Genomic DNA, 20,465 nt, shown 5'->3' on the forward strand with positions numbered 1-20,465 from the left:
ACGTTACGGAAATAGATTTCGGCTGGTGGCGATGCAACAGCTTCTTGTAGACGACGAGCAGTGCCGAACGGTCGGAAGCAGCCAGTACCGTGACGACCAGTTCCCGAGGAAAACCGGAGAAATCGCCTCCGCGAGGTCCCACATGAATGTGAGTGTCGATCTTCCTTTCACGAGTGCCATTATCTGCCGCGTATCGGTGCCCGTGCGTGACGTTCCCTGATCCCGGGCCCACAGTGCGTCCTTTGTTTTCTACGTGCTCGCCGATAACACGGTGCATCAATCTGGAAACGCTCCACCGCGTACAACTTCCACCATCTTACCCTATTCTACTCTTTTCTTCGTCGACGCCTTGAAATTCTCCCAAATTCTCTCTCTTTCTCTCTCTCTTTCTCTCTCTCTCTCTCTTTCTCTCGCGGAAGAATGTATTTTTTGGAGGAAATAAAAACTTTATATAGAGAGCTATAAGCTTTATCTTGTTCAAACTGTGTGGAAAAGTGTTGATGCGATGGAGCAAGAACGCACTGTACCGATGCGGACAATGGAAAAGATTCAGCGTTACGTTTTTGTAATTATTTCAATGAAACTCTAGGGAGTTTTAGGTCTCCCCCTCGCATAAAATAGCGGCATCCAGGTTGCATAAAGTAGTGACGATGTAAGAATGCGAAAATACGAAAATTCGTTACACCTATGGCAACAATCGAAGAGATTTATGTCATGTTACATTTCCGTGATTATTTTAAAGAAGCTTGAGAAGATAGGAGTTTGTGGAAAGCATTAGGCCTTCCATCGTCGAACTTGCATAGTAACGTGATGTAAGATGATGTTAGAACACAAAAATACAGCACAGATAATCGAGCAAACTTAAATTTTCTCAATCGTTCCAAAAGGATGTAAACCTAAAGCGATCGAGAGACGAAGCAGCGCGATGAGAGGCAAACAGAATCGATGAGAATAAACCAGCGAATTTCACCGGTTTTACTTTCGCGAGGTGAAACGGAAGTGCATCGTAAGACGCACAATCGATGCGAATCTTCGTGTGTATGTACCGCGGAAGACACGAGAGGATATACGCTCGTGTCCGTGTTTCCGTGGGTTTCACGTGCAGTTCCACGTTTTTTCTTCCGGTGCAGACCAGAAACCGGGGATTGAAAAGCGGATTGTTTATGAAGACACGCGATGCTAGCTACGCTTTTACAGGCGTGCAGCTCGGTGACACTATCGCGGCGAAAGCATCTGAATATTCCGCTTCGTGTGAAACCACCAAGAGGAATGGATATATATAGCGTTCTAATTTAGTTGGATCGGACTTGGAGACGCAGTTTTATGTACTTATGGCTGGTTTCCGGGGTCTGCGTGATTTGTGACACGTGTCAGTGTGGAATAATCAGTTTCTTTCCGTACGATTCTTCCTATAATTGGTCTTGAAATTTCTCGAAGTGATGGATCACGATCACGATGAATATTTCACTACAAAATCGAAACTGATGCTTGCTCGTTAGATGGAAGATAATAAGGCTCGCGAAGGGATATTATTACGTAGTTAGAAAAATGTTTGGAGAAGAAACTCGAGTGGGTAGGGAGGAGCTAGAAGTTGGAACGTGACCAACTCTTGTAGACTTTTGCAATTTTGTCGGGAAATAGAGTTTCGTGTAGCACGTTCGCTTTTTATCGAGGCAATTCTCACCTTAAAATTAACTAACATGTCGGATGAAATTCACATGTTTGTCAAAATTTTTATCTCTACTCTTGTCTGAGACAGAATATTCTTATGATGATCGTGGCAGAATCTAAATTTACAATTCTTGGGAATTAGGTGCTTTGTTGCTCTCGTAGTAGAACAAAAGAGTGTGGACAGTCGAGAAGAACAGAAGGGGTAAACGTTCTAAAGATATAGGGCTCTAATTCGAGGGACTAATTCATGCATGTGGAACTCATGCTGCCGCGAAGGCTGGAACCGCGAAATTACTCTTCTTTAATAAAAAAAAATTGTTATTCTTTAAGAATTTTTAATGCAATTCGAAAATAAGAAAGCAATACTTTTCCTTCCATTCACAAACGAATAAAATATATCTCTTGCGTAAAAAGCTTAAAAGAGTGTGAAGCTAAACGTAAACCTCGATGTTTTTAATACAATTCGAAATTACGAAACCATAAATTGATGAACTATAAAAACCCTCTTTCTTTAATCCATAAATTCATTAGCGAACGAAATATATTTGCCCTGTAAACGGTTGTAAAAACGAAAAATGTAAATGCAAATAATTAAAATAAATTCCAAAAGGTCTGGATTAAATATCGAGGAAAGGTTGAATGAATTTGAGAGGATCACGGTGCGATATTTATGTATTTTACGTATACAAGTCAACGCGAAGAGATATAGCGTCGCGTGGCTCGATTTTATTTCGAGACGCGGAACACGATTTTTCCTCGTAAAAATAGATTCGATTTTGGCCTCTTCCGGCGAAGAATCAACCGTGTGACGTCACGCTTTCTCGAGGATCCACTCGAAAAATCTTGTCTAGCGAAGTCACTCTACTCAGACACCTAGTCCAAGGTGCGATGACATGAATTCACGTACAGCTTGGCAGCTGAACACGAGTTACTCGATGCTGCCAGCTTGTCATCCCAATTCGAGACTGCAAGAATGCATCGCACCTATACAAACAATTAAAGAGATTCATTGTGCAGGCGATTGCATTTATCAATTTCATTTTTTCTACTCTTAACTACTTCTACGGTGTCCTGGACCAATCCATATATTATACAAATTTCCACTAATTTTACTTTTAAGTAATATATAACATTAAGTAATTGAATAAATGATAACTGTCAATTGGATTGAGCTTTATACATATATCATTACACGTGCGCCTCAAAACTTCAACGGAAAGTTAATGTATTTTCATCTGACAAGGATAAAAATCATTGGAGAAGCGTAATAACAACTGTGATTAGGGGAACTTCTCTCATAACCGCTAACGTAAAAATGTATATGCTTCCTAAGATATAGATAATTCTAATAAACATTATATTGGAATTCAAGTGGAAATTCTTCGAGGTTCTTCCAATAATTATTAAATATCTGTTTTACAGAACCCGGGAGCTGAAAAATGGCGCCCGATGGCCATCTCGAACCCATCGACCCGGTTGCGCATGGCAAGGTCCATGCCCCACTGGGTACTGGTGCGTAACTCTCCCGTCAATATCTCTTCTTTTTCTTTCAATCAATCTTAAATACGCAATTTTTCATCCTTAAAAGGCGCAACAGCAGAAGGATGCGGAGCAGAAGCAGCAACGCCAACCACCGACCCCACCGAAAGTCCCACCGCCATCGCTCTCCGGAGACTGTGGTGACCCAGACTACGAGATCATCGAATTTCCGACCCGACCGCAAGCACAGAAGTCCTCGACACCGGGCATGACGTACAAGTGCGCCCTATGTGGCACCGAGAACGTTTTCGCCCGTTGCGATATTTGCAATGGGAATTATTGCGAAGCCTGCGATGACATGAACCACAAGCACCCAAAAAGAAAAAACCACGTACGAAGAAGAATCTTGACCGATCTAGCGACGAAAACGCGACCACCTCTACCGCCAAAAGGAGAAAATGTATCGTCTCCGCCGCCAATCCCACCGCCAAGAAGAAATCGCAAGAGCGCTCAGGTAGGATGCAACCTGGCCTGAAGCTTTCATCCCTTTCCGCGAATTTTCTTTCAGGCTGACGACGTCTTGTCGATACTAGGTACCTTTGAGCTTCAGATCCAGAATCTATTCGGACGATTGTTAGCGGATTGTATCGGGATCAACGGAAACCAAGTTGCGAAGATCACGAATCTTGTAACACAAAGAGCAATTGCAACTTTGTCTCCTGTGACCTCGAGTCGTTTATCGATGAATGTTGTTTTGTTGAATAGATGTTGCTTCTTACTAGTTGTTAGCTGTACCACGCTTCGAGCGGCGCCAGTTTCGCTGATTTCTGCGAGAGAACACGTCACACCGAGGCACCGTGAAGATTGTTAATCGAACATCGTCAGTCACATCGAGCTTTAAATAGTCATCTAAGAATTGTTCCACAGATACATCGACAGATTTTATAGAGATCTTTATTATTGTATATCGACGTTGTTTCTTCTTAATACACCACGTTACCGCAAAAATACTACTGCCGTATTCACTGATACCTGTTCACTCTTTCAACTCTGTCGATAATAACGTAACGGCGGGAAAAGATACGTGCTGACACAATTTACGGAAGCACTATGCAAATTTTGTATGCTCGTGCTTTTGTCTTCGAGCGACTGGCACGACGGTGAATATGGCAGAGCACGGTGAACACGGTGATTCGATTTAACCGTCATACACCGTTTCGTATTTCCCGTACCGTTACTAAAACATCGTTTTATTATAAGCATATATTTTATTCACTAAAAATACACGTTGTTACACAGATTAGATAATTATTTTCAGCTTACAGCAATGACACTGATCATCGCCATTTCTTTGTCGCTAACGTAGAATTAAGAATCGATTTATTCGAAGTCTAATTTATTACGTTCACGTTATTTAAGTTGCAAGCATTCTCGATTCGTCGAGGACATCGTTTAATTTATTTTCTTTTCTACTAACGCTTTGTTTATCATCGATTTAGCCTCGCACGTCGCCGCAATTTAATTTTAGCGCTGCTGCCTTCAACCGCGAACACCCGCCATCTTCTTCTTCTTTCGAATACCTTTTTCCATCGTCGTCTATCCACGAAAAAAAGAAACACAGAAAACGTTTTCAACAATCATGATGGAAAATACGACAACGTTTCCAAACGATGGCCATGTAATAAAGTTCAGGTTTCGCGCTTAGGCTAAATCGACGCAAAACCAGGGATCTACGAATCTCTCCTTGATCGAAAGAGTCGACAGCTTGAAGCGAGCTCTTCCAAACACCACCAGGCCACTGTCAGCCACCCTTGACACGAAAACAGTGTCGAAATCCATGCAGTCTGTAAATACTATCACCAACGATGGAACAGGATCAGGATCAGGGACTGACAAAATGTCTACGCTGCAGGTAAACTATTTCGTCAACTATTCTTGTCGTAACATTAAATTGGTGCGTATAATATGTTATTTGTTCAAATAATAGATTTTTATACACATATACTTAATTCAAGCAATTACAGTATGCAATTCGACACAATATACTTTTTCAATGATCAACTAGTTTCATTATTCCAGATTTACATATAAAAGTTATCGGTTCTAGAATTTAAAAATTCTTAGAATACTGTAGCTGTTACAACTTCTTTTAAAACGATTTGTATATTGAAAGATCTTTGGTGGAATGGGGGATGGTATTGATCTTTCCAAGTGAAACAGTCGATGTGATTAATAATTGACGGTAGAACAAAATTTAACAAGTCGTATTTATTCGTCAAATTCGAATTTCATAGGAACGACATTTCATATGCACCAATCTAATAGAAAACTTTAATGAACATTTTACACGTTCCCCTATTATTCAATAGTAGTGCTTGACGTTTAATGAATGCAACCTATTATTCATCGAATACCATTTACTATTACGTGCACCGCAACGTTATTCGGTAATTCAGTAGGCTTCTACTATTCATCGAGTATTATAAAATAACTAATTAATATTTGAAACATTTACGCATTATACAGTACTTGATCTGTTAAGTGCTTTTTGATAGTGTGCCTCCGTATTAAATAGTAATACGAGATATGTATTTAACAAACGTGTAAAATGGCTGGTAAAGGTAGAAACGTGAATTGTTTAACACACGTACGAATATTCAGGAAAGGTACAGGAAATATCAGGAAGCAATGAGAGCGCAGGATGCTAACAGAAGGAGGCATCCTCCCTCCGATATTTCGAGAGATACATTGAATACAAGGCCACTGAGCGTAGGCAGCCCGAAACTTACGCCTCCGGTACCACCGCCGCCGCCGCCTAGATCTATGATGCAATCGGCCAGTGTTTGCGATTTATCGTCGCCACACATGTGGAGTCCAGGAATGCATCAGGTAATTTTATTAAACTAAACATCACAAATGAATGTCGTCCCATTAGCTGACGTGGTCTCTATTTTGAAACTATACAAAGAAATTTTTGTATGAATTTGTTTTTTGAATTGATCGTATGCAAATGCAGATTTATTTTTAAATAAAAAGATATATATGTCATGTATCGAGATAAATGTATGAAGATATTTGTATTAAATCTGAGGTGGTATGGTGATAGGTGCGTAAGGAACTACTCTTGGTGTTTTTAACGAACAATAGTTTATTTAGAACTAATCAACAATCAGAGTTAACAATTAACAATTAACAATTACACTTAACAGACAACTGGTAACAACTAACAAATAACGATAGACACCGAGAGATCATTCGACGCGTTGCTATGCAAATAGTACCGAGGAGTTACACATTTAATGGCGTAAGACAGACTGACTGCCCTTTTGTTTCGGATCGCGCAGATTCTTCCCTTCGTAGCCCATCGATATCCCCCACTAGCGTGCATTCATTAGATGTGCCGCCAGTGCTGGCACGTGTATGCTCTTCCGAGAATTCGGCGGAAAGAGTGTGAAGATATCGATGGTACATTGGGCACGTCGGTGTTGCGCTTTGGCGGCGTCGCGCTTTGCATCCGGAGCCGTTGAAAAGTTCCGTGGCCCGTGCCGCCACAAATCTATTGGAAACAAATTAAGATCTAATAAAATTATAAAAAAAAATTCCCATATCTTCCAAATTTGTATTTTTATAATACGATAGCTCTAATAAACGATGATCGAACGTGTTATTAGGAAAAAACAAGAGCTTTATCGGCCGTAAGAATTATAAATATTTATATTCTTGAGTTAATAATGTAAAATTAATCAGTAAGATTAAACATTTATCGTTTCATATTAAATTAAAATTACCATTGAATTTTATTGTAGGCTCAATCAATGGCGCATCTAGGTCCTGGAGGTATTCCAATAATGTGGTACCCACCGAATCCACCATGGGACATGACCATGGGTGGTTCCACGATGAGTCTAAATCACCCAACAATGTGGGGTTATCCCATGGGATTCCCTCCGTCACAAATGCTTCCACCACACTATCCGGGTTCTATATCAAGATCACATAGCCCAGCAAGGAGCGTGAAATCCAGCAGAAGATCGAGAGCAGTCTCGCCATCACCAAGTCTGAAATCTAGGAAATCATTAGCTAGCAGATCACGATCGAGAAGATCGCAGGGATCACCGTCTGACGCTAGTTCTGAAGACTCTGGTGAATCAGATTTCGACGACAGGCTCTCTAAAAGTTCTAGGGGCACCAGACGTGGAAGTGTGTCTAGGAGTACAAGGCAAAGAAGCTACCACGAAGATGATGGGTCTAGAAATTTGTTAAATAGAAATCGTCGCGAGTAAGTTAGAAATTTGATTAATAATTTGAAATTCGTATTAGTAGACTGCGGATGTTTATGGGTTTGTGGAAAATTCAAAGGTGGAAAAATGCACGCAGTATACGTGATATGCAAAAATATGTAAAATTATCATTCCAATATATTTAAAACAAAATTTGTTTTTTATTTAATCGAGTTAATTACAATCGAAATACAAACGAAAGTTGTGAATTGTAAAATATAGAGATGGAAATTTATTAAAATTGAAATGTTCATTAAATTATTTTATAAGTTTAATGGCTCGTGTAAAACCGTATCATAGAAAAAGAAATCCAGATTCCATCTCTTTAGATATCTCCAGAAAAATATGAAATTGTCTAAATATCCACAATCTAAATGTCGCAAATTCTACGAAAAAGATTCTGGAATATTTTAAATATAATAATTCGATATTTTACAGACGGCTAATGTCAGAAGAAAGAATGACCAGTACAGAAGATCAGTGGTCCGAGAGTCACTCTATCAAACGATATCCAACATCACCAAAGAACCATGACGAATTTCAAAAGAACACTTTAAATTCACGACGACGATATGACCAAGACGAACGCAGGCTCTCCAAGCTGGATTCGCGATTAGATCGCGTTCAAAACGGCAGCTACCGTCGTAGACAAAGCACCGACGATGACTCTTCAGACAGAAGGTCCACGCTACAAACACGCTCTAGAGTAACCAGTTCCTCTGACGATCACTTCGACAAATCAGAGATGGTTCCTCGACGAAGGGACGACGAGATGATTCCAAGAAGAGCTTCCTCTGTGAGAAGAGAAGTAAGTTTGGACGATCTCGAAAGAGCCTCTCGTAGAGATTCTCGAAGGTCCTCTATAGACAGTGACACACAAATTACCAGAAGAACTCCTTCCAGAGAAGCCTCTAGAAGAATCCAAGAAGTAGAAAGAATTGATAATTCACGATCCATTAGGGATGAAGACGATGTACCACGTGCTACGAAGAATCTACGAAGTCGTGAAGCTTCGCGTGATAGAGAAAGTGTCTCAAGAAGAGAGTCTTCGTTGAGAAAAGAAATGGAAGAAGCAGAGAGAATTTCTGTTAGAAGAATGTCGCCTCATGATTCTGATAGTCAGAGTATTAGAAAAACTCCATCTCGTGAATCGGTTTCTAGGAAGATACGTGAAAATGAGGATCGAGACGTGACGCGATCTGTGAATAAGAATCAAGAAGAAGCTCGGCGATATATCGAGACAGAAAATCGAGAAGTTAGACGATTTATTGAAGAAGAGAAAAGAAGGGAAGAAGCTTTAGTAAAGAAGATGGAAAATGAAAGAAGTAAACATTTAGAAAGATCACCATCGGTAGGCAAAGAAGAGAAGCATGGATCAACGAGTGTGGATCAACGTAACAAGTCGCCGAAAAATGTGAAACTGAAAGAGGAAACGAGTACCACGATGGAAATTCCTAACGAAGAATGGGCATGCGAGCATTGTACTTTCATAAACGATTTAAAGGATCGTGTCTGCGTAGTTTGTTGCAAAACGAGGAGCAGCGCGTTGCCACCAAATAGCGAAGAAAATCAAGAAGATGTTCAAAGTGGTTTGAGTGAGATTCCTAAAAATGAATTAGCGACTACGTCCAGCAACATTAGCAACCCTAGTCCTGATCTGGAAAAGAGGACCAGCCTGTTAAAGATTTCAAACAGCGAAGAGAGCGGGGATAGTGGTTCCACAAAGAACAAAGGTAGAGCAAGGCGTAAAATCAGCTTTTCATTTGGTACCAAGTCGAATCAGTGATTAGAATTATTGTACCTGTTCTCTTCTTGAGTGTTTCTCCTTTTTTCCCTCGGTCCATGCACTCTGTTTGTCCTACCTCCTTTTTTTTTACAAAAATTAAAGAAACAGCTGAATAAAAGATACGATTGTCCTTTGTCGATGTATATCCTTGGATGAATAATAAAGAGACATGAAAAGTGTTTCCTACACGATCAGTGGATACCAAATGCATAGTCGTATTTGAAATGAAGCCACTCTCTCGTTCATTTTCATTTCTCTTCTTTTTTTTTAAGATCATGTCTGACGCAATTATTATTCATTCAAGAGGAGCTAGTTTCAAGCATGAGCGTGCATTTGGCTGATGTTCTTTCCACCCGGAATTCGTTGTCGAATTATTTCTCATTGTAAGTCCTGAAGATCTTAACATTCTCTGGTCTGAAGTTGAATATCATTAACAGAAAGTAAATGTTTAATTTTTTCATATTTGTAAACAAATTTTTTTTCTTTTTAAATATACAAATCCTTAGAAAGTAACAAAAATAATATGTATATCCTGCCTGTTTGTATTTTCGATGATTCTAATGCCCCGTTCCTTGTACTGTGAGAATTTATACGTAATAATTTCACGAAGGTAACAGTCTGCATCAGAATGACGTTTTTCATTAATTCAAGTCTAAGATTCCAAATATTCGTAAAAAAGAGACTACGGATGCTTATGTATTTATACAAAAATGGAAATGCAAGAAAGCATAGAATACCTACGATACGGTTATATACAAATGTGTAAAATATCCAAAAGAATCTTTGATGAACGAAACAAATATTTGCGTGGATTCGAATTTTTATCTATGAAAATATGAATTTGCATAAACATCCGCAACGTTACCCACGGTATTACCAAATTAACATCTAGAACATGACCTGATTACTTAAATTTGCAGATTCCGCGATGCACGAAGATTCTGCTGCGATAGTTCCAGAGAAATCAATCGTTGAATCCTCGTCAGTGATAAGAAACGAGCCTACATTGATAGCAAACGATATATCAGTGACGACCAAGAGCACCGATGCTCCAAGCAATATCGTTTCTTCGAAAATAAATGAGGAAGAGTCAATGAAACGACCAATGCTCGAGAAAATTCCAAAAAGCCATTCAGTTTCCACTGGAACCTCTCCTCCTCCTCAGAACATTTCCACTCAAGTAAGGGAAAATAGGACATCTTTTTTTTATCGCAAAATGGGTCATTGGTAAAAGGTAAAAGAAGCACGAACGGGATATGAAATATACTTTTCAGACGTACGACTATCCTCCAGCAAGAAGTAGCGCTGGATTCGTAAGAGCTGCATCCACCTCAAAGGGATTATTATATTATGAAGACAGCGACGCGGAGGTAATACGAAAGATTAATATGTAGATATTCAAGTTCTTCTATCGAAACAAAAGTCTCGTAGTTCAAATATTTAAGATTATTTAAAACGAGTTACAATAGTTTTATCTTTGGCTTTTAAAAGTTATCAAGCTCATTGGGAAAGATGTTTGATTGATCATTTTGGAAGATGACTAACAAATGCGCACTTCGATTTTTGACACTGGAACTACCAATAATATATTCTTAAATGTTAGAAGTAGATTATTAGAATTAACTAAAAAATATTCCCAAAATGAGTTCTTGAATTAATACCAATGAACTTTCGTTTGAAATATTTTTTGTAAACTATCAAATGTAACTCAAACGTTACAATGATCGATTCCTGTCTCATAATATGGATGGCCATAATTAAAAATAAATAGCAACTTGAATAAAAGTCAGCCGTAATTTTTTCAAAGACAATTACATATCTTTTAATAACTGCAAAAACAATAGAACTCGAGAAAACCTCGTCATTTTTACAAACATGGTAATTTTAGCGTTAACGCAAAGCATTTAAAGTACATTCATCCAAAGACCTAGCAAGCTCATAAAACGACTTACAATTAATAAAAAGGATGCCGAGCGTCTGTTTCAGGAACAAACTAGATTCGCCAATAGTCCAGATCTGTATCCGCGAACGATTCAGGAGCAGTATCTTCAGCAGTTGATCAGCGGTCCCAGCAGAGATCGTACACGAAGAAATTCCGTCGACTCCACCCACCTTTATTACCGTTCCAGGGTAAACTTGACAGCTATCCCTCGAGAGCTATTGGTTTCTAATCCGATCTAATCTCCAATACAATTTAACACACGATTTCGATTGTGCCAGTTTCGTAGCCTCGGTGTGAACGTAGGCAGGAATTACAATTTACAACCTTTTACAGCGCAACTTCTACCTATCATTCCAACCGGAACTTCTAAGAAAATATTCTCTCCATTCAAATTTCTCTACGACTGTGTGACCATTAATCTAATAAACAACAAATTTTTGTTACGTGCTATAGATTGTTCTAGACTAGCCTTAATATAGTCTTAAGCCTGTAAGATTGTTCATTTCTCGTTGTTACTCTGCAGAAAGTGCATCTTACGACGATGAGACCTTCCTACAACTGTTTTTGACGTGTGCACCCTTCGTAAGTCTATTTTAATTATCGTCAATCGAATTATTCTTCGTGTTCCAGGAATCGAGCCAACCAAGATTCTTCGAAGCTGGCCCAAGTTCACAGGGAATTTCAACGTTGACACGACAAGGTTTGGAGATCGTGGAGCTTCTAAGGGAAGCCGAGAAGCACGGTTATTCCACGGATGATGTTCAGGTGGCCTTGTCACAGGGTGCAAGTAGCCCGATCGACTGGCTGAAGACGCAGTGGCCCCATTTGGTGGAAACTGTACAAGTTTTAGTTACTACTCAGGGAAAAGAACTGAAGGAAAACAATATCGGGGTGCTTTCCGCCATCGAAGCGAAAGAGGCCTTGAGAGCTACAAAGGGAGACGTTTGGAACGCTGTCGCCATGGCTGTTCAACGTAGACAGCTAAAAGTAAGAATTTTAGACGTATTTTTCGTTAGAATCTTTCGAATTGAAGGACTGCAACAAAGAGACGGCTCCAATATTTAAATTGTGTCTGTAATTATCAGAAGCGAAAGAAGCTCGTATTAATATGAATATTAGTTGACTATGAACTTGTAGCACGTCAGTTGAATTTTGTTGATTTAGTGAAATTAAGGAAAGTAGTACCGTCTTTTTGAAACAGTTTCTTTAATCTTCGAATGCTATGTCGAACTTTATTATGAGAAAAATGAAACGGAAATTTGACAGTGCGAGGAAATTATGAAGAAAGGCAACTTCGCAATGGCGGAAGTGGTGAAATCATTGGAAAATAATTCTGGTGCCGAGGACGCGGCTTTGTTCGAGCTGCAAAAGAATCAGCTCAAGCCGTTCTTGATGAGAATCTGGGGTCCTCCGGTTGGGGTGGAAAACGATGAGGCTGCACCGCGGGAAGGTCAGTAAATATTACGTATCAATTATCTGATCATATCGAATAAAAAACAGATTGAATAATTTTTAAGTATAGCCTGTATAATAAAATCGCAGATGTATTGTACTACTTCATAATTAAAAAGTAATTTTAAATTTCTTAAATAATCCTCTTGAAATTAATCCTTATCATATTATTTGTTTGATTGGTATAATGAAATCGTGCATAATAGGAATCCTTTGATTATTTTACCTAGTATCATAGAAATATATCCTCGAACTTTTCATTATATAAATCTTTATATTTGATAAATATTCGTTTTACCAAAGCGATAGTTTCGTTCTTGACTTTTCATTCACGATGATCGAGTTGAAATAATTTCAGATACAGCAGGTGCGGTCGGTGGTGGAACGGGAGGTTCCGAACAGGTTACCAACGTGTCGGACGCTGAAGCCAGGAAGCAGGTAATGTCACCAATCGTAGAAAATTTCGTCGCGTTGCAGGCCGACTTTCAAAAGCAACTGGCAGCCCTCAGACAACTGACCGATAACTGGCAACATGACAAAGACCCCCTGAATACGTTCGGTAATAAGCCTGATAATCTGTATCAAGTTAACACTGACGATCGAATCGTTCTAATCGATAAAAATCTGGTCCCAAGGGCCGTACAAGACCTCGATGTAGCCAGCACTCTTAAAACAGTGGAGAACGAGGAACCAAAACGAACCAATCAAGACGATACTAAATTAATAAGAATTAATCAGACTGATACGTCCATTATAACTGAAAAACAAGACCAAAATAACAATTCCACTATAAAGGTGATTAAAGAACAAGTTCAGAATCTATCAGAAAATTTATTAAACCAGAATCAGATCAACGTTGAAAAAAAATTAACGATAGAAAAAATTTCACATACGAAAGAAAATGAAAAAATTCGATCGGACGAGTTGCAAAAAGAAAATATCGATGTAACTAAACCCACATTACCTGAGGATATTGATCCAGCTGCTGTACCTAAGGACAACGACCCAAACATCAGTATTTCGATAAATGTAATTGAGAAAGACATCCCTAATCAATCAGAAAATTTGTTAAAGGAGAATCCGAGTGAACAAAAGATAAAAGAGATCTCAGTTCCTGATACAAAAGAAGGTAGAAGCGTAGATGAAGAAGTTAGTGTCTCGTCTTCCAGTATAGTAGAAGAATCATTGTATAAAGCAGAAGCCAAAACGAGCGATGTAACCAGGTCGAAAAAGAATGTAAAGCAAACGGTGGAGATGAGTTTGAAAGTAGCTGAGGTAAAGGGCGAGGAAGGTGGTTCACGCGTAAAAGAAAGCGAAACGACGTCTCAAAAGATTTCAGACGCCGGTCAAAGCATCCAAGGAATAGATAAAGCTTCTTCGTCGCGTTCGGAGAAAAACGAATCGCCATCCCAAAAGCCTTCTGATCCTCATCAAAGAGCTGTGCAAGTAGATAAAGGCTCTCCTTCAGTGGAGAATGTCCCTTTGCGATCTAACGTATCGGATCACGGTTTACCCGAAAGTGTATCGAAGACGTCCGAATCGGCTCGAGGTTCTTCGCAAACTGGAATCGAACGAGCCGACTTAATAAACCAAATGTTGGAACAAGGCGAAGAGTCCCTTCAAAAGGCAACAACTTCTACAGAATTAATTAAGAGTTTTAAAAATTCCGGCGAAAACGGAGACGCGGGGATTTCAGAGAATATCGACGTAACGAGTAAAGAAACGACGGGACCATTGGATAAATTAAGGCCTATAAAGGAAGATACGAAAGTAGAATCGGGCAACGTTATCGAACAAGCGCAATCACCGATAATTACGGCTGAGAATGGCTCGACAGATCAAAGTTCTGAAAACGTCTCGCCGGAAGCTCGTCCAGAAGGCAACGAGACGCAAGTAGCCACCGTGGAGGCACTGTTATCTGCCGTGAAATCGCTGCCAGAGCAATTACTGGGCCCTTTCATATCGGCAATGCAAATGCTGTCGTCGAAGAAATCGAGCAACGAGACCGATCGAGCGAACGTTATCGAAGTTGTAACAGAAGATCAGAATTCCACGTCTTTTCAAGCTTCCAGCGAAACTGGGTTTGGCAAGAATGAAAATGTACCTCTGGGAAGCGTCGAAAATGCAGAGGAGCTTGTATCGGATGTAGCCGAAACTGTAACAACCGAAACGACCGCGACTGACATCGAAAAGCTACATGATCTCGAAACGGTACGTAAAAACGAAAAAAGCGATAATATTTCGCATACTAGCGCAGGAGGAGCGACAATGGAGGTGAAATTTAACGGGAATCGGGTCCCAGGAGACACGATAACACTGTTGCAGAGTGGAGAGAAACCTGAAACAACGATAACTAAAGTAAGTTCGCCAGAAGCCGCGAATAATATTAACAGCGATGAAAAGCTAGACAAGGTACCTAATTCTGAGCAGTTATCAGGTCCAGTACACGAAATCACCAGTGATAGATCAAAGGTATCTTCGGTAGAAGTCGATTCATCTCATCGTTATCATCTCGACGCGAATCCGGAAATCCATACATGGAACGATCCACCTATTCATGAACGATCATCGTCAAAGGAAGCTGGCAACTCTTCCGTGACCGGCATCAAAGATCCTCGACTTAACAATGCATCTTTGAACAACGAATCACTCATAAGCGATAGCTCGATGAGACACAACGGGACCATTGGCGCACAATCATTATCGGACAAGATATCATCCTCGGTCGCATGTGACTCGGGAACGTGTGAATCATCCAACATGCAAACGTCTATCATCGAGACTCGACCTAGCGATGATAACCGCGTGAAATTAATTGATGGCAGTTTGATGACTGACAATAGAAGATCTGAGGATGTTATGTCTGATCGTATATCGCATGATAATAATCATACTAATTCGGTCGTGACCCAGGTAGCAGCATCTTCTCAGTTAGTTAACTTTGAAAATAATTCTGTAGATTACAAAGTTTCCGAAAATTCTAAAATTGAATCGCAGAAAATTTCTGAGGATAATCTTGTTAGAAATTCTGAGTGTAAAATTTTGGAAGATTCGAAAATTGCTCGAGATGAATTTTCTAAGGAAAGTGGAGTTGCTATTCGAGATTCTTCAAAAGATTCTAAAATAGCTCAGGAAATTTCTGCAGATCCTAAGAGTGTTGTAACTTCCAAAGATTCCAAGATCGATGAAATTCCTAGTGATCCTAAATCCTCTGAAATTTCGATGGATTCTGGTATCGTCACATATGATGTATCGGAAAATAGAACCTTTACTGAAGAAATTTTTGAAAATTCTAAAAACATTATACCTAATACTCCGAAAAATCCTGCATCTATAATCTTTGAAGTTTTAAAGGGTTTTATATCTACTTCAAATGAAGTATCTAATGATCCCAAAATTCCTATTCAGGAAGCTTCTTCGGATTCGAAAACTGATCTTCACGTAGCTTCTTCAGACTCCAAACTTATTATCCATGAAGCTTCAGAAGATCCTAAAGCTAGTTCGAAAAAAATGCCTAATGATTCCAAAATTACCATTCATGAAGTTCCAAAAAATCCTAAATCTAGTTCAGATGAAATATCTATCGAATCCAAAATTCTTATTCAAGAATCTTCGAAAGACCTGAAAATTGTTGACGAAACTTCTTCAAGTTCTAATATTATTGTCCATGAAGTTTTAGAAGATTCTAAACTTAGTTCACATGAAATATCTACTGATTCCAAGATACTTACCCAAAAAGCTTCGAAAGATACGAAAGCTGTTATTGAAGAAGGATTTTCAGATCCCAAAGTTACTAAACATGAAATTTCAGAAGATCCCAAATCTAGTTCAAAGGAAATATCCAATAATTCCAAAATACTTAGCCAAAAAGCTTCGAAAGATTTGAAAACAGTTGTTGAGAAAGCATCCTCAGATCCCAACATTGCTCACCATGAAGTTTCAGAAAATTCTAAATCTAATTCAAAGGAAATTCCTAATGACTCCAAAATATTTAGCCAAAAAGCTTCGGAAGATTTGAAAACAGTTGTTGAGAAAGCATTCTCAGATCCCAACATTGTTAACCATGAAGTTTCAGAAGATTCTAAATCTAATTCAAAGGAAATATCCAATAACTCCAAAACACTTAGCCAAAAAGCTTCGAAAGCTGTTATCGAAGAAGCATCTTCAGATCCCAAAATCGCCAACCATGAATTTTCAGAAGATTCTAAATATAGTTCAAAGAAAATTTCTAATGACTCCAACGCTTCCATTCAGGAAATGTCGAAAGATTTAAAAACTGTTGACGAGATTTCTCAAAATTTTAACTTTGGTATCCACGAAATTTCGAAGGATTTCGAAGCTATTCCACGCGATGTTCCCAAATGGCCATACACTAATACTCCCAAATCAACCCAAGAATCCAAGGTTCAAGAAATTCCTAACAAACCAACAACAATCGTACACGAAACTTCGAAAGCAGTTTTGCATGTGTCTGAAAAAGTAGAGCAGTCTATCTCTGTCGCATGTCACATTCCCCAGAGCAACGACAAAATCGATACTTCGCCAATAACTTCAGCAAGTAAGTCTGTCGACTCTAAAGAAACTCGCGAACAAATTAATATTCATTTAAAACCTGTCAAAGACGATCACCCTCTATCGGTATCTCCTACAAAAAATAACGATGTAACAAAAGACTCTTTGATAGAGATAAAAAAAGATTCTTCGACGATCGTGGAACGAAATAATTCAAACAAATCGATGGAAACAATCGATGCGAACAACGAGTCAAAAATAGAAAAGAATGGCCAAGAAATATTTTCTGGCTCTATTTCGAACAAGGTCGAGGCGAATACAGCTTGCGAAGCAATAGCGAATATCGAACCGGCAATAGTAACTATCTCGAGTGACCCTCGTATTTCCGGTTCCTCGTTGACCTCGCATTCTTTGGACACCGAATCTGCCGTTAACAAGCTAAATTCTACGGATACTAACAACATTCCTAAGAACCTCGTTGTTCCTAATAACGATATGTCGTATAATGCATCGAACTCGAACGAAGAAAGTCAAGTTGTCGAGCTAAATCTGACCGATACGAATCTCGAAACTTACATCGTTTCTAACGTGCTTGGAAACGTTAACGAATTTTCCAGTTCGATTCCCTGCAACGATGAAAGTATCACGAAGGATTCGAACAATAACGCGTCCCATTTATATCCTCCAAGCTCGAGTGAAATCGAAGGGAATGAAAGGCAAGAAGATAAGAAAGCAGATGCTGCATTATTTATTAAAGATTCTGTAAATATATTAAAATTCGAATTAAGCGTTAATTCCAATAATAAAAATCCAGAGACTGAGTGTTCGATCGTCGATAATATTAACGATGTTCCTCCAGGAGTACCTGAAACTATAGAGATTAAAATCATGGAATCTCCCATGTTAGCGGTGAACGATTGTGCGCCAATAAAGGTTCTAGAAAGTCCATCAGAGAACGAAGTAAAACCGATTGAGACGGCGAAATTGCAAACAGAAAGCGCGACCGAAGCACGCAAGATCGTGACGATTTCGGGAGAAAGCGCGGTAGACGTTGAAAATAATGAAGTAGATGCAAATGAAGTTGATAAGACGGTTACCTCGAGAGTTGCAGTCAAGGAGAGATCCAAATCTCCTGCCAAAAAGGTCGGCAGAAGGAGGTCTCCCGTGAAAGTCGTTAAAAAATCTACCGGCATACCGAGAAGGAATTTTGGAAAAGTTAGCCCGAGAGGCGCAACGATTGCAAAGGCGAAAGATACCGCGGCTGAAATAACTCGAAGATCGACTTTGTCGAACCAAAGGAGAAGTCCAGGAAAAACAATCGCAAAAGTCATAAAGATCGTTCCATCGAACAGTTTGATAAATAAAACAAAATCAGCAGCTAATACTAGACAGAAGCAAGTTTCAAAAGGTTCCAAATCGACGGAGAAGAAAGTGATTCCGGAAAGGAAGTCGACAATCTTGAGTACGTTGTCCAAAGGTTGTGAACAAATTAAAAAATCAATTATGAATGCACAGACTAACGATAAAAATAGTGGAATGACGGCTAAAAAATCTTCGAAAGGGAACGGCACGTTAAAACATTCTTTCCTTTCGAGGATTCCCGTATTCACAGCGAGACGTCGACTTCCACAAGTGCAAGAGACTCCAAAAAGTTCTCAGCAATCTCTGAAAGCGGCATCCGGTGACGAGTTAACTAGCACCTCGGCGAAACCATCGATTACCCAACAAACAGCAAGGAAAAGTAGTTCGTCCGAAAGCGCTTCGAAGATCAGAGCAGAGCGAAAAATTGAGCCGGATAAAGTCGGAAATTTAAATGACAAAAAGACGCTAATGATAAAAACTGCAATCACTCGGGCGAAGACTTGCGAAAGGAGCGAAAAAACGAAGTCAGCGATGGCATCGGAGAAAAATGACGAGGAAATAGACGTGACTGGGTCCAACGAAGATCAAACGATATCTAAGAAATTGGATTTAAATGATACCACTTCCAGCGAAGAATACGAGCTGGAGGAAGTTTCTGATAATGACTCTTCCACTTCCGACTTCGAGAGCGCAACGGAATCTGAAATATCAGAAACGGGGAAGCAGCTTTCCGATCGCACGTCGGACAGCATCGAAGAGTTAACCGATGCTGAAATCATGCTACAGGAAACAATCAACGCGATAAAAGCAAAAATATCCGACTCTGAATTCGAAGATTCTGAAAATGAATACATAACTGATAATGACAGCCAAGAAGATTCTAATTCCAGTGAAACTCGCGTGAACGTGAAAGACTCTTCTTTCGAAGAAGAAGAAGAAGAAGAAGAAGAAGGAATAGAAGAAGTGGAACAAATAGATAATAAAGAACTAAACTATATCTCGTCTGAGGAGGACGAAACTCTGAGAGCTGATAGCACTGACGTAAAGGACCAACGAAAGCAAATGACAAATTCAGACAACAATACCAAAGAGACATTAAAAAATACCACTTTTAAAACTCATTCCATTAAAAAACCAAAAGAACAGTTAATACCACTAAAGAACAGCACAGACGCAATTAAGGATAAGCCTGGTAAACTAAAGGGGAAACTTGAGATGAACGATAACTCTGGTAAAAACGGGCAGAATAAGACAGATCCTAAGACTGAGGTAACGAAAGCGAGACGTACGAGCGACAAGCGAGTGAAAGCGAGTCGTAGAGCGAGCACAGGCTGTGATAGAGGGGTAGATCAGGGAGGAACATCGAAGAAACGATTCTCCTTGGTGGCCAGTTGTATCCGTCGGTTCGAGGGCGAAGAAAATACGGAACGGGAATACGTGGAAAGTAGAAGCGGCAACTTGAAGACAGGGGGATCTCCCAAAACGGAGAGGGAGGTCAGTAGACGTCAGTTGTCAGAATCAATTGTCGACTTTGTCAGTACTTGCCGCTGACAGACCAATGTCTACAAACAGCTCGATCAAAAGTGTTGAAACAGCGGATGAGACTTAAAAAAAAATCGCACGAAAAAAAGAGAGAAAAAATACCCGACAGACTCCCGTTAAAATTTTAACCCTGTTTTGACTGTAGCTTTTAAGCACACTCTTTTTTCCACCCAACTAGCGTACAGTTGGCTCTTTCTCTGTTTGCGCGAGGTAAGTACTCCTCTTGTTTCTCCCCGTGACTAATATTGCTGTTGTATAGCATGTCGCTTTGTTTCGCGTTGCTCCGCTGTGTGTTTAAATTAAAAAGTAACAGAACAGTGGTGTACACGCGAAAACGTACTCGAGGTTTGTATGCGCTCCGCGAAGAAAGCACACCGAGAGTTTAATTTAATATCGTGGAACACGACTTTTCCATCATCCAATTTGTCGGATGCTTTCG

General features: G+C 39.6%; 1 protein-coding gene across 6 annotated transcripts in view; it reads left to right on the forward strand.

Moving 5' to 3' along the window:
* Positions 1 to 20,465, forward strand: part of LOC117205235 — a 24,897-nt gene continuing 4,432 nt past the window's right edge. For 3 of the 6 annotated variants that reach the window (XM_033443430.1, XM_033443432.1, XM_033443433.1), the window contains exons 1-13: positions 1 to 148; positions 3,094 to 3,183; positions 3,260 to 3,664; positions 4,856 to 5,062; positions 5,812 to 6,039; positions 6,957 to 7,429; positions 7,869 to 9,163; positions 10,137 to 10,396; positions 10,491 to 10,586; positions 11,182 to 11,346; positions 11,789 to 12,145; positions 12,425 to 12,608; positions 12,969 to 19,978. In XM_033443430.1, coding sequence (XP_033299321.1) covers positions 32 to 148; positions 3,094 to 3,183; positions 3,260 to 3,664; positions 4,856 to 5,062; positions 5,812 to 6,039; positions 6,957 to 7,429; positions 7,869 to 9,163; positions 10,137 to 10,396; positions 10,491 to 10,586; positions 11,182 to 11,346; positions 11,789 to 12,145; positions 12,425 to 12,608; positions 12,969 to 19,978 — 10,887 coding nt within the window. In that variant the 5' untranslated portion in view covers positions 1 to 31. The remainder of the gene's footprint in view (positions 149 to 3,093; positions 3,184 to 3,259; positions 3,665 to 4,855; positions 5,063 to 5,811; positions 6,040 to 6,956; positions 7,430 to 7,868; positions 9,164 to 10,136; positions 10,397 to 10,490; positions 10,587 to 11,181; positions 11,347 to 11,788; positions 12,146 to 12,424; positions 12,609 to 12,968; positions 19,979 to 20,465) is intronic. The other 3 variants (XM_033443431.1, XM_033443435.1, XM_033443434.1) reach the window with 2 other exon arrangements.

This window comes from Bombus bifarius, unplaced genomic scaffold (assembly GCF_011952205.1).
Source record: "Bombus bifarius isolate JDL3187 unplaced genomic scaffold, Bbif_JDL3187 scf7180000007987, whole genome shotgun sequence".
NCBI lineage: Eukaryota > Metazoa > Arthropoda > Insecta > Hymenoptera > Apidae > Bombus > Bombus bifarius.